Genomic DNA, 11951 nt, shown 5'->3' with positions numbered 1-11951 from the left:
TTTTTGAAAAAAAAAAAAAAAAAAAAAAAAAAAAAAAAAAGAAGAAGAAGAAAAAAGAATAGTATCATTTTATTTAATAACAGGAAAACAGTACATCAAGAAGGCATCTAAATGCCTTCAAGACTAAGGAATGAAGATTTGATTGTCTTGTGGGTTCATGACTAATTCATTGTTTTGGTGGAATTTACAGAGTATGGACACGCTCATAGATTTGTCAGCAGCAAATTTGGAGAAGTCTGATGATATTGTCAGCATAGATTCTGAAAAAGTAGGTTTGACTTCTAGGTACATTTTACTTGTGGATGTCCAGTACTTGTATTGACTTTAAAGGATGAACTTTAATCTTATTAAATTTATTTTGTTGAGGTGCCTAGCTGATAAGCTTATAAAATTCCACAGAAACTGAAATTTCCAATTTGTGTTGTAACTTTGGAAGGATTACTTTCTACATTGCCTTTACTTAGTCTTCCCCTTTCCCTACATGAGAAAAACACCTTGTTTATATGTACATTTTCTGTGTGAGGCTAGCAAAAAGTGAGTCTCAAAAGATTTCATTTTATTCTTGGCTATGCATTTCAGTGCATTAACTTGTATAGTCATTAATGTTTACTTTCTTTGGTCTGATTGAGAAGTCTCCAGATCTGAAATCAAATTCGTCTCGAGATTCTGCTGGAAGGTATGATGTTTTCTCATGGCTGTACTGTTGCACAGAAGAATCTTTTTATTAACAGATTTCTTGAATATCAAATTTTTTTAACAATGCATAAAAGGTCAAACATTTTCAAAATCATGGTTTTGGTTTTGCAGTTCCAAAACAAATAACACAGCTGCAGATGAACTTCAGTTACAAAAGAAGAAAAGGAGAAATGAACTTCAAAAAGAAATTTTACAGTCATTGTTTTCTCACCCTGGAAGATATGTAGATGAAGAAGTAGCAGTTCGGCCTTCAAGGGAATCTCGGAGAAGTAGATTTATTGTTGATAAACCGCTAGAATTACCAGAGATAGAACATCGCACTGTCATTAAAAGACCTCATGTTACCCAAATGAGTAAGCACTTCTGTCAAGCTATATGGATAACTTTTCTATTTTCCAAGTTAATTTGATTATTTATGACAATATGATCTAGAAACATGTATTATATTTCTGTTTACTTAGAGAAATATTAGCTGAAAATAGGAATGCTTTGCACTGATCAATTAATACAAATATAAGCTGGGAAAAGGATTAGATTATTAGCATGTTTGTGGGTAGATATCTGCAGTCAAGCTTAGTTGAGATGGCCTTCACAATCTCATAAAAGGACAATGTCATGATTTGTGATTTGGCTTTGCAGTGAATAAATTTATTATTTTCTTTGATCTGCTTCTTGGTCTGTTGTTATTTTCTCTCATGTAAATCTTTTTGGTGTATTCTGTTATTAGACGATGATGATGATGAGGAAAGTTATGAAGTTCTGCGAGAAGCAGTAAAGGAGTACTGGACTACAATGAAAGAGTACTATAAGGCTGTAAGTTGCAATAAGTTATGACAAGCATAGACTCAATTTCAGTTCTTTCAGCATTTAGAATGATAACTTTCTATAGTATGGTATGAAGTGAAAATTCAAATCTTGTTAGGCTATTGAGGCATTTGTTAAAGATGACCGTGTAAGAGCGTACAACCTTCTAGAGGAGGTATAATTTCTGTTCCTTGAAGTTTTCTGAACTATCATTTTCAGTTGTCAGATCTGAATATAACACCAAAGTAATTCAACTCCCTTTCTATTGAGATAAGTTTGAATAATAGGTGGGGTTGGATTTCATTTTTATTTGTTAATTTATTGATATATGTTTGCAGAGTGGTGGATGGGGTGGGGGGCTTGGGTTGTCCTATGGGGTGACTCATCCTTCTGTATCTTGTGTTTGGAAAAGTAGTAATTGAATGGGAGTATCAAATAACCTATCTCAGTGTTATCAGATTTCAGATGCACTAAAATTAGATTGGATAAGAATCAGCATGAGTGCATGACAGATCTTAGCTGAAACTTTACTGGAGACTGCTACATATGTCATCTGAAGACATGTTTTCTAGAGATTGGGCATCTTATTCTTTTCATCCTATCAGCATAGTAAACATGTCTTCAATTTGTGGACTGAAAATACCAAACGGCTGGCTATATTACTGAATACTGAGTAGCTTACAATGGCTTTTCATGTAGTCTTTTACGAGATCTATTACTATTACTCTGTAGGAAAACTTTCCACAGTGTCTATTCATTTTTTCGAATACAGGCAGCTCTCTTTGAAAAATTGAGTTGACCCTAGTACATTCAGTTTAAGCTGCCAGACATTAGTAGCTTCTTACTCATACTTCTTGCTGTCTTGGTGATGTGATAGGGAAATTTTTTTATGAAGAAGGCTCGGGAAGCAGATGAAAAGTCTGCTCAGAAGCTTCTTGAACCCAGGTAGAATTAGATAAATGAACTTCATTGTTTGCTTCACTTGTTCTTGCCACTCACTTCTGCCTATCTTTTGACACAAACCAACCTTGTGCCTTGGTTGCAGATATGCCGATGATGAGGTGTCCTTTGATGTGCACCATTTTGAGCCAAAAGGTGCAATTGACTTTCTGAAATTGCAGTTCAATGCTTATGTGGGACTCCCACTCCGACGTAGGTGACCATATTTTGAATGTTATCATCTTATTTGTTTTTTTTCTCCTTGGAACTTTATTTGAATTCCAGAGCTCTAATTTCCATATGCAATAGCTTTCCAGTGCTTTAATGTGATTACTGGGGTCAATGATGATGATACCACCAATGGACCTCGGAAGCGTTTGGTATGGCTCCTTTATGTTTTCATCCATGTTGAACCTTTTATTTATTGATTTTATTCAATTCCTTTTCTGCTATTTTCTGTACCTGGTCATTATTAAATATTTAGGATTATATTCTTTGAATAGATATTACTTCCGTAGAACTGCATATTTTTTTCTTGATGATAACATCGCTTAATATATTTCCTGCTAACAATTCATTAAATCAAATAGTTCAGAAAACGAAATCTTGAACATCATAATGGTACATCAATTACATTTTTCTAAAAACTATAGATTTTACCCTTGAACATCATGTTAAAACGAAATAGATGAAGATAGCAAATCTTTATGCTACATCAATTACATTTTTCTTATTGGGGATGGAATTCAAACTTGGTATGGTGCATAGACAAGGGTACATAAATTAGCTGAATTTAAGAATCATATCATTCCAGAATTAGTTCATTTTAGTCTTACTAGAACTGTATTTCTACTAGTGCAAAATCCCGGAGCAATCATTTTATTTTCTGTTTTGGTCTACCCTACTACAGCATTTTACATTTACTTTGTCCAATCAGTCTTTCAAATAAACTAGTGTGATACTAAGGCTCTAATGCACAGGTTGCAAAGTATTTGTCGAAACACTCAATACCATGGACAGAGGAAGAGAATGGAAAGGTTTTGGTGATCAAGGCGGAGGATATAGATCCCCAGAAACTGACTTCTTACAAAAGCGAACCCAGAAACCGAGTTTTTCCAAAAGCATAACCGGCAGCACGCCATAAGCTTCACCAACATTGTTGTCCTGTATCCTAAACTAAAATTTGAACATTTTTGGATGGCTATCTGATTGAAACTTTGGCATTCAAAATTCGGATACCCACTCCTGCCCCATGAGAACTGTAGTTTCTTTCTCTTTTTTGCCTGTGCAATACAGCCATTTGGCAGTATTGCCAGAGACCTTAAGTTATTTGTAATGGTGACATTTTGCCTTCCTTGGCCAAACTAGATTCAATATTCTTATCAGAGTTTAACTTTGACTGCCAGTTTTCAATTTCATTTCCTCTTTTTTCTTATTATTATTATTATTTGGTATAATGGAACAGGATTGGCTAATTTCAGGGATGTGATGGGAAGATCTCAACTTTTTTTGAGTGACGAAAAAACTACCTAATGGTGTACATTGAATGCATTGTACCTTATGTACATTGAATGAATTGTACCTTATGACCCTAATCGATAAAGAATCAGAAGGAGGTAAACCAGCTTAGCTGATCGCAGAAGTATAATAAGCTGGAAGATGTTGAGTTGAAACTATATACAGTTAAGTATATGAGTCAAGAAGAAAGAAACATGGCAGAAAGCAACCAAGAAGGACCAAACCAGAGCTTATAAAAGGAGCACCAGCCAATTTCACCTACAAAGAAGTGTTACATTAAGCTAAGACAATGGTGGGGGATGATGATACTACAATACAATGGGGCATGTTTGACTGTTTCAAAATGGTCATTGCGTGAGTCTCTGCATCTCATTTTGGCTGTCCAAAGTCTCCATCAAAAGCGGGGGCGCAAACTGGGCAGTCCCATGGTGCTCCTCCGAGTCTTGGCAAAACGAAAGGATTATAGTATCAATCGACATCTCAACCACCGAGAAGAAAAGGGTCGCCACAACATAGCCAATTCCCCAGCACACCTGTTCAACACGTTGAGCCAAGTTTCTTGGTTTACATGCTCCGAACTTAGCCGACAGACCAATACAAAGAGATTAGAGCGTATACATACCAGCACAGGAAATAGTGGGGAGGAGATCTTGTGATTCGAGGACTTGTACTTGTGCGTATCCAACATGAGAAAAGCAAACAGCGCGCTCACAAGACTCACAAGTAGCTTCCCGAGAAAGAGAATAACATCGCCAATGACATTCACCTTCCCTATCCGAAGCACATTACTTATAATGAGTTCTGTCGCAATTTCAGAAGCTTTGAAGAAGCTCTTCCCTGTAATAGCTATCTGCAAAAAATCACAAGCACATGAAAACAGTAAACATGAATGGAGTAAGAATAATGGAATAGCATTGGAACCATTTCTCGAGGAGTTTTACAACCGTGACAATAATGTATTGGCTACCATTGCCCATATGGGCAATAACCTATGGATAATCAAATTCTCGTAGTATAAATATCATGTGGGTCCCATGTAGACGAGTAATGTGCATGTTCATTGGCATGCATACGAGTGTAGAGCTATAGGCATATATTCATTAACTACGATCCAAAATGGGAGAGAATTATTACGGTATCAGGAAATGCAATTTACTGACCATTATATAAGCATTACGGTTCACAGATTTCATGATCCAGCTAACACCTCTCAAGCAACCTTGAGAAGTATGAAATGCCATCTTTCCCGGCCAGCTATCTGGTGTAGAATTAGAAGTTTTAAGCCTGCGACGAATTGCTCCAAGTATGAAACGGATAGGCTCGATAAACGAAACCAACAGAGAACCAACAGCAACCGAACCCAGGCTATAACGCATAAGACGCTTCATCGAGGAGACAACCGGGAGAAACGGAATCTCCAGCTGCATTGCAAAAGTCACAAGTCAAACAACGCACTGCACCGAAAACAGCATATTGTTAATGCAAGATATTTTTTGGGTGTAGCCCAGGGTTTCCACCGTCGGACACAGTGACTAATCCCCTCGCTGGATTGTAGGCACCTCTATTGGGTGGGACAGCTGGTCTAGAGATTTAAGGCTGCTCCATACCCAAATTGAAAAACACAAATCTTGATGACTCACCGATTTTTCGCCTCGAGCCCAATAATATGAAGCAACGGAGCCTGCAATGATCGTTGAGGAGCATGCCACAAAAAATTGAGTAGCCCAATAGCAGCCGAATAGGTGGAAAATAATTGCGGCAGCAATATGTGGCGTATATTGGATGCTGTAGCCACAGCAACGATCACAAGTCACCCTTTTCACTTTAAGATCATAAGAACAGCAGTTGTTGCTGCAGTCGTTCTGGACAACCCGCCCAGAACTGAAAAGATTCAAAGCCGCTGAAAACCAGAACATGTAAAAGATTGCGAGAATAGCGTATGGAACGATGGGGAAAATAATTAGCGCCTGTACTTCTCCAATGACTTTAGCAGCAACCTGTAAAACAAGTCTAGAAACATTACACTGAGATACGGGAATCCTAATTGTCACGAAAAGAGAAAATGATTGTATGATAGACCGACCACTATTAGAACTTTGAGATGGCATTTGTAAAACGAAAGGCTGTTTTAGACAATCATAACTCATAAATAACATAGCTCAATCTGTGATGTAAGCCCAATTTAGTACTCGACTATAGTGATTTTTCTCTATGGTCTTAAATGACTTTTTTGTGCCTAATTTGGTCCTCAACTTCGATGGGTTTACCCAATTGAGTCATCGGCTGTTAGAATCAATGACTAAATCGAGAAAAATCACTATAGTCGAAGACTAAATTGGGTGAAACTACTATAGTCGAAGACTAACTTGGGTAAAACTGCTATAATCGATGACTAAATTCGGTATTAATAGAGGTAAAATTACCAATGTATCTTAACAAAGGACTCAATTGAGTAAAACCATCAAAGTCAATGACCTAATTAAGCACAAAAAGTTGTTTAGGACTAAATCGAGAAAAATCACTATAGTCGATGACTAAATTGGATATTAACTCGAAAGAAAAAGTATTGAACTTGCCTTGAGAACAGATGTTGCCATGAGGATGCGTCGGACTATAGCTATAGACGATAACACAGCAATGATCATAACAGCCGTCATAATAACAGCAGCAACATGGAGATGAGTTAGCTCCTACACAGTGGATCGTTTGAATAAATAGCGGAGCAATAATGAAAAACAACAATAGAGAATCCAACAAAGCTTTAGCATACCCTTGCAGATACACGATAATACGGGTCCGACTCGCCAATGATCGGAGAGATAGCATCGTTTCCAATCCATCCAGCTAGAAACAAAAGAACAATGAATAAGCGCGATTACTATACTCCACTAAAGTATTTATTCAGGCAAACACGACAAATACGAGCAAGAAGAAACAAAGTATCTATTACTAATAAAGTGTCGAATCATCTCCTAACCTTTTAAATAGTAGAACATCGTTACTGATATAATGACAATATTAAATAGGACGACAGTTATCCAAGGCATTGCAGCAACAAAATGTCGAACCAACAAAAGCCAGATAACAGACAGGAACACCGGCAAAATTCCTCCACAAACAATCAAGACGGGCCACGATTTTCCAACATCAGCAACATATCGCTGCAAAGAGAAGTGAAATAAGAAAATGCGGGTCTTGTCTTAGGTAACGTGATGCAAAAAGACGCATACTCGGGCAAATGTAACTAATGATCAATAAATAAATTGGGAAGAGGAGGTATCAACCTTAAAAACTGATGATCGGGAGTTGATGGACCTATGAATTGCTTTATCTATTATAATATCCTCAAAAATTTCAATTCCACCCATCTCCTTCCAATGCCGCAAAGACACATTTGATGCTCGAGCAATAAATTGGCAGCTCCAATAAACTGGAAATATAAACAAAGATATTACACACACACACAAAAACTCCAATAGAATAGTCCATTTCATTACATTGTAGTATCTATTCATCTATACTTTCTCAACCTATTGAAGCACAAAGAGTCAATTTGCCTCCACTGAGGCTTGATCTCATAACCTCCCATATGGGAGAGTCACTACATGCTATCTGAGCACAAGGTGTTTGACACTATATTTCACACTTAAGGGTTAAGTTAATAACTTACCATTAACGCTAGGAAATATGACAGGGTAACAAGGACCCTGAAGCTGAAGAGACGTGTTCCTTAATTCAGGCGTAAGGTCAGCAAAATAGTCATAGTTTCTATCAATCCAGTCATCAACTGCAAGACGAATGTCACCCTCGGGATAGTCACAAACCCAATATAGTGAATCTTCTGACGGGATAGGGCAGTCCATCAAGCAAATACTTCGGGCATTAGCAAGCTTGACATCACTGTCCTTCGAACCACTTTGATAAACTTCGTTGGGATTTAACCAATATCTGAGGTCCAACTCGTGAAGGTTAGGGTCTGCATGTCTGTCACCACAAACGTTGCCTTTATAGTCCAGGCCATAAGTCAACCTGCAAAACCATAAATGCATATCAATGACTACAAGTATGAACCAAAAGAAAGGTATAAGAGTTATGGTCCAAAATAGCAAGTGAAAGAGGTCTCTCTAACTTAATCAGATCAATCCCAAAGAAGAGCCTAAAGATCCCCGGCATTTCAAATTCTAAAGGCTGGGTTTCATGAATTCAAACTCCAATAGTGTTTAGATACACAACTCACACAAAGACACGAAATCTAAAATCCTTGGGTCTATAGACTTAAAGTCATTGTTGAAATGATAGTATTTCAATCCATATAACAACATAAAATCCCACATTTATACCTAATAACTTTCCCTATATGCATGTTACCATTTATTATACATACTCTTTGGACTTCTCTAGACACCAACAGTCCAAAATCCACAAAGTGGAAAACATTAAAAGACATCTAGAGAAGAAGAAAATGACTGAAAACTCAGGTGATATTGTGAAACTCCTAATTCAAAACTCAAAAGTTTCAAGAAATAGAAAATGAGTTAATTATTGCTACTCCCTTGACAAAAGGGGAACTCATAAGACAACAATCATCCTTGAATTATATTTTATCAAACAGACACCCAATGCCCACCATTTGCAAACTACCTTCATAGAACCAAATGAAAAGTTCATCAAAAATCATAGGAAGGCACATAAACCCCAAATTACACTTACAAAGACAACAAAGATTACAACTTTCTTACAAGAAAGACTAATCCAATAGCAGATCAAGATTAAAAGGACAAACAAAATCAGGTCCAATTTCATCTAGGTATGAACAAAATACATAAACAACAAGAAAAAGCAATCAGCTTTTTTGGCTGCTATACCTTAATGGGTTTCCTTGGTTGAATCCAAAGCTGGAATTTACTATCATAGCCACCCAGAAAGCTATGAAGATGACCAAAAACACCACATCTCTGCATTTCCTGTTGTGCTTTATAATCCCATCACCACTACTCACTTCCCCATTCCCATCACTTGAAGGGTACTTCCCAATCACAGCTCCCAATGGCCCTCTCATTATAGTCCCTTATGTATTGATCTATATCTGTACACACACAAACACACACTCCTCCTGTTAAGTGTAGAACAAACACAAAAAAAAAAGGGTTGTGAAAATGGGTCTCAGTCTCTCAGATGTATGCAGATACAAAAAAAAAATGGAGAAAGAGAGAGGGGGGAGAGTACACAGTACACTGGATTGTGGACTTTGAGCAGTGAAAAGAGGGAAAAAGAGTGTGAAAGGGGACCAAGGCCTAAGAGGGGTTTATGGGAATAATCTTTTGATAAATGCACATAGGAATTGTAAATTTGTTAAAGCTACTTTAGTGTGAAGACAAAGATCTTTATTAGATTTTATTTATATTTTTGTTTTTTAATAATATTATTTTGAAGCGGCGTACTGAGGAGTGGGTAATGGCCATTGATGGGCGAGGACCAAATATAGATCACAATCACAGGTAGCTAAAGCAGTAATAAAGAGCTTTCTTCACATCCCGTGGACTGTGGTCTGGCCGGTGACTCTTCTTGTCTTTTCCATGGGAATTGAATTTCCTTAATCGCCATTAAAATGAAAAAGAAGATCATCAAGAAAATGACACCGCTCTCTTCATCACATTGATAATTAATACAGCAAATTGTTGTCTTGTTGCCCCACGGTTCATATGTTTTTTTTTTTTAAATATCACAATGTGTTTTAAGTAGATCTTAATTAGAACTAGGTTAGTTCAATTAAGAGATAAAATATTTCACTTACACCAATCAAGCTTATTATTAGTGAGTTTTTTTAGTGCACACTATCAAATAGTGAAGTCAATTGTTAGTTCGCTAATATTATTATATGAGAATCGAGTGAAATTATCACGATTGATGTTTTCGTGTAACGCATCGTTTATTGCGTTACAACGGCAACTCTACACATAGACAGTAAATACTAATAGAGATGCATGTGTTAATAGGCTTGATTTCTTATATTGGATAATTGTGTGAGTCACTCGATTGATCTTAATAATTTCTTATCGAATTATATTATGATACAAATGTTTAGAGTTTGATGCATGTGAGTATTATACTATAACCGTTATGGGATGCAAGTGTAATCATCAAGTTTGAAATTTTTCATGTGATGCCTCGTCTATTGCATTGTAACGACAACTCTTTATTTGAGCAGTAAATGCAATTAAAGATGCATAACGTCTCGCCTACTATTATGTAATTATAGACTCGGGGTTTTTCAAGTTGAGTTGTTTCAGATTGGACTAAAACAGTAACCAATATTTAATCATATACTCCATCCGTCCCATTATTTTGTTTGTCTAATTCAATTAACGATGTTTGACTGAAATTATTTTTAATTCAATTTTTATAATATTAAGTTTAATATTAGTATATACAATTTATATATTTTTAAAAAATACATTAAAATACTATTAAACACAAAAATAAATTTAAAAATTACTAAAAAAGATAATCAATGAAAAAAGAAGAGTTTGGAACCGGTTTGATTAATGAATATGAAACATGCAAAATGGGACAGATGAAGTATATTATTTAATTAAATTTGCATATTTAAATATAAAATTTAAAATTTAAAATCTATCAAGCATGCAAAATTTGAATTTTAGACCTACCATGTTTACTCCCTAAATAATAATAAATCGAACTAATAAAAATAAATAATCTTAATATATTTAGCAAACCAAAAAATGAAGTTGATTTTTGAGCAACTTGGGTCCCACACACATGACATGCCACACTAATCCCAGGCTGTCACACCCATGTAACCAACAAGGAATGTGTTTAAATGCATGATAATTTGTAAGGATACATGCCTCCAAGCAATTTATTAATATTTGTTCATACTACTAAATGCTCGAATTGAGCGGTCGATTAAGTAAATGGAGTAACATGTATTAGTTTTCAATTTAATTATTTAGTTTATTTCATTATCAATTTCTAATAAATTAATTAGTCAGGATTTTGATTTGAATTAATTATTATTTTTGTCAAAATAAAGTGTAAGTTTGTATTTAATAGTATTTTGATGTTGCTCTAAATATATAAAACTAAAAAATACAAAAATTCTACCATGTCAATCGCACATGATAAGTTTTCATACTCGATATCATCCTAAAGTGAATTATAAAGGCATTAAGTTGTATCAATTATCGAATTATAAATTCTTATCGTTCATTTGGCGAGGTTCTTTTGGAGCGTGGAAAGATAAAAAAAAAATATACATGGCTTATGTGAAACTCATATTGGGTGATGAAGATGACAATGAAAAAATGCCTCTTTCGAATTAGGATATGCAGTTCAATTCGGTTGGCAAGCTACCCATTGATAAATCAGTCAAAGACATAAGATCGTGTGTGTATTTTCAGTCGAGAATATTGTCAATGGACAGCTGAATGAAGATGAAGACTTAGGTGGTGTGCAAGACCTTTCAACGAGAGATAGTCTTGTTTACGTTTGGCTAGATCATCAAAGACTTTGAAAGAAGTTTTAATTTCCTTTACCCATCTTTTAATTTGTAAAACAGTCAGCGAATCAAGTTTTCAATAGCTTAGTTATGGAAGCTGTTTATGTGCCAAAGAGTAAGGAATGTTTTATCATTCAATTGAACTTTGTTGTAAACGTTCATAATTAATTATGATTAATGAATTTGCTTTTTGTTTGTTTTTTTAACCCAATGGAGTAGCTTAAGTGCCAAGTGAGCTTCTACCCGGTAGATTTACCAAAAAAAATGAATTTGCTTTTCAATAAAAAAAAAGTTTTGCACGGAGTACAAAAAAATTACAATGTTGGTCACTCGACACATAAAATGAGACGAAAAAAGTGCTACAAAGACTACACGAGGTAGCGGGTTTGGGCGGGTGGGCCTACCCACACCCGACAACCCGATACAGTGTACTCCAGGGGAGTGAAAGATAGATAGCGGCTGGGTATAGGATAGC

General features: G+C 35.7%; 2 protein-coding genes across 6 annotated transcripts in view; one reads left to right on the top strand and one right to left on the bottom strand.

Moving 5' to 3' along the window:
- The window catches only part of LOC116019521 (putative nuclear RNA export factor SDE5), a 6909-nt gene extending 3057 nt beyond the window's left edge, over window positions 1–3852 (top strand). For all 3 annotated transcript variants that reach the window (XM_031259768.1, XM_031259769.1, XM_031259770.1), the window contains 9 exons: window positions 191–268; window positions 633–676; window positions 808–1049; window positions 1424–1509; window positions 1619–1675; window positions 2378–2445; window positions 2546–2652; window positions 2749–2819; window positions 3420–3852. In XM_031259768.1, coding sequence (XP_031115628.1) covers window positions 191–268; window positions 633–676; window positions 808–1049; window positions 1424–1509; window positions 1619–1675; window positions 2378–2445; window positions 2546–2652; window positions 2749–2819; window positions 3420–3566 — 900 coding nt within the window. In that variant the 3' untranslated portion in view covers window positions 3567–3852. The remainder of the gene's footprint in view (window positions 1–190; window positions 269–632; window positions 677–807; window positions 1050–1423; window positions 1510–1618; window positions 1676–2377; window positions 2446–2545; window positions 2653–2748; window positions 2820–3419) is intronic.
- Window positions 3853–4058: 206 nt separating this feature from the next.
- LOC116019520 (choline transporter protein 1-like) lies at window positions 4059–9262 on the bottom strand. Of its 3 annotated transcripts, none has more exons than XM_031259766.1 (11): window positions 9184–9206; window positions 8823–9043; window positions 7628–7986; window positions 7242–7387; window positions 6935–7118; window positions 6728–6801; window positions 6534–6647; window positions 5598–5954; window positions 5118–5378; window positions 4580–4807; window positions 4059–4490 (listed from the first exon to the last, which is right to left on the bottom strand). In XM_031259766.1, the coding sequence occupies exons 2-11, from the start codon at window positions 9014–9016 to the stop codon at window positions 4305–4307; spliced, it is 2103 nt and encodes a 700-aa protein (XP_031115626.1). In that variant the 5' UTR covers window positions 9017–9043; window positions 9184–9206; the 3' UTR covers window positions 4059–4304. The 3 variants fall into 3 exon arrangements, with proteins under 3 accessions (XP_031115626.1, XP_031115627.1, XP_031115625.1); XM_031259767.1 differs by having other exon boundaries at window positions 9191–9206; XM_031259765.1 differs by having other exon boundaries at window positions 8823–9262.
- Window positions 9263–11951: the final 2689 nt, after the last annotated feature.

This window comes from Ipomoea triloba, chromosome 5 (genome assembly GCF_003576645.1).
Source record: "Ipomoea triloba cultivar NCNSP0323 chromosome 5, ASM357664v1".
Taxonomy (NCBI): domain Eukaryota; kingdom Viridiplantae; phylum Streptophyta; class Magnoliopsida; order Solanales; family Convolvulaceae; genus Ipomoea; species Ipomoea triloba.
Note: the sequence above shows the minus strand (reverse complement) of the source record. Positions and strands in the feature narration are given on the sequence as shown.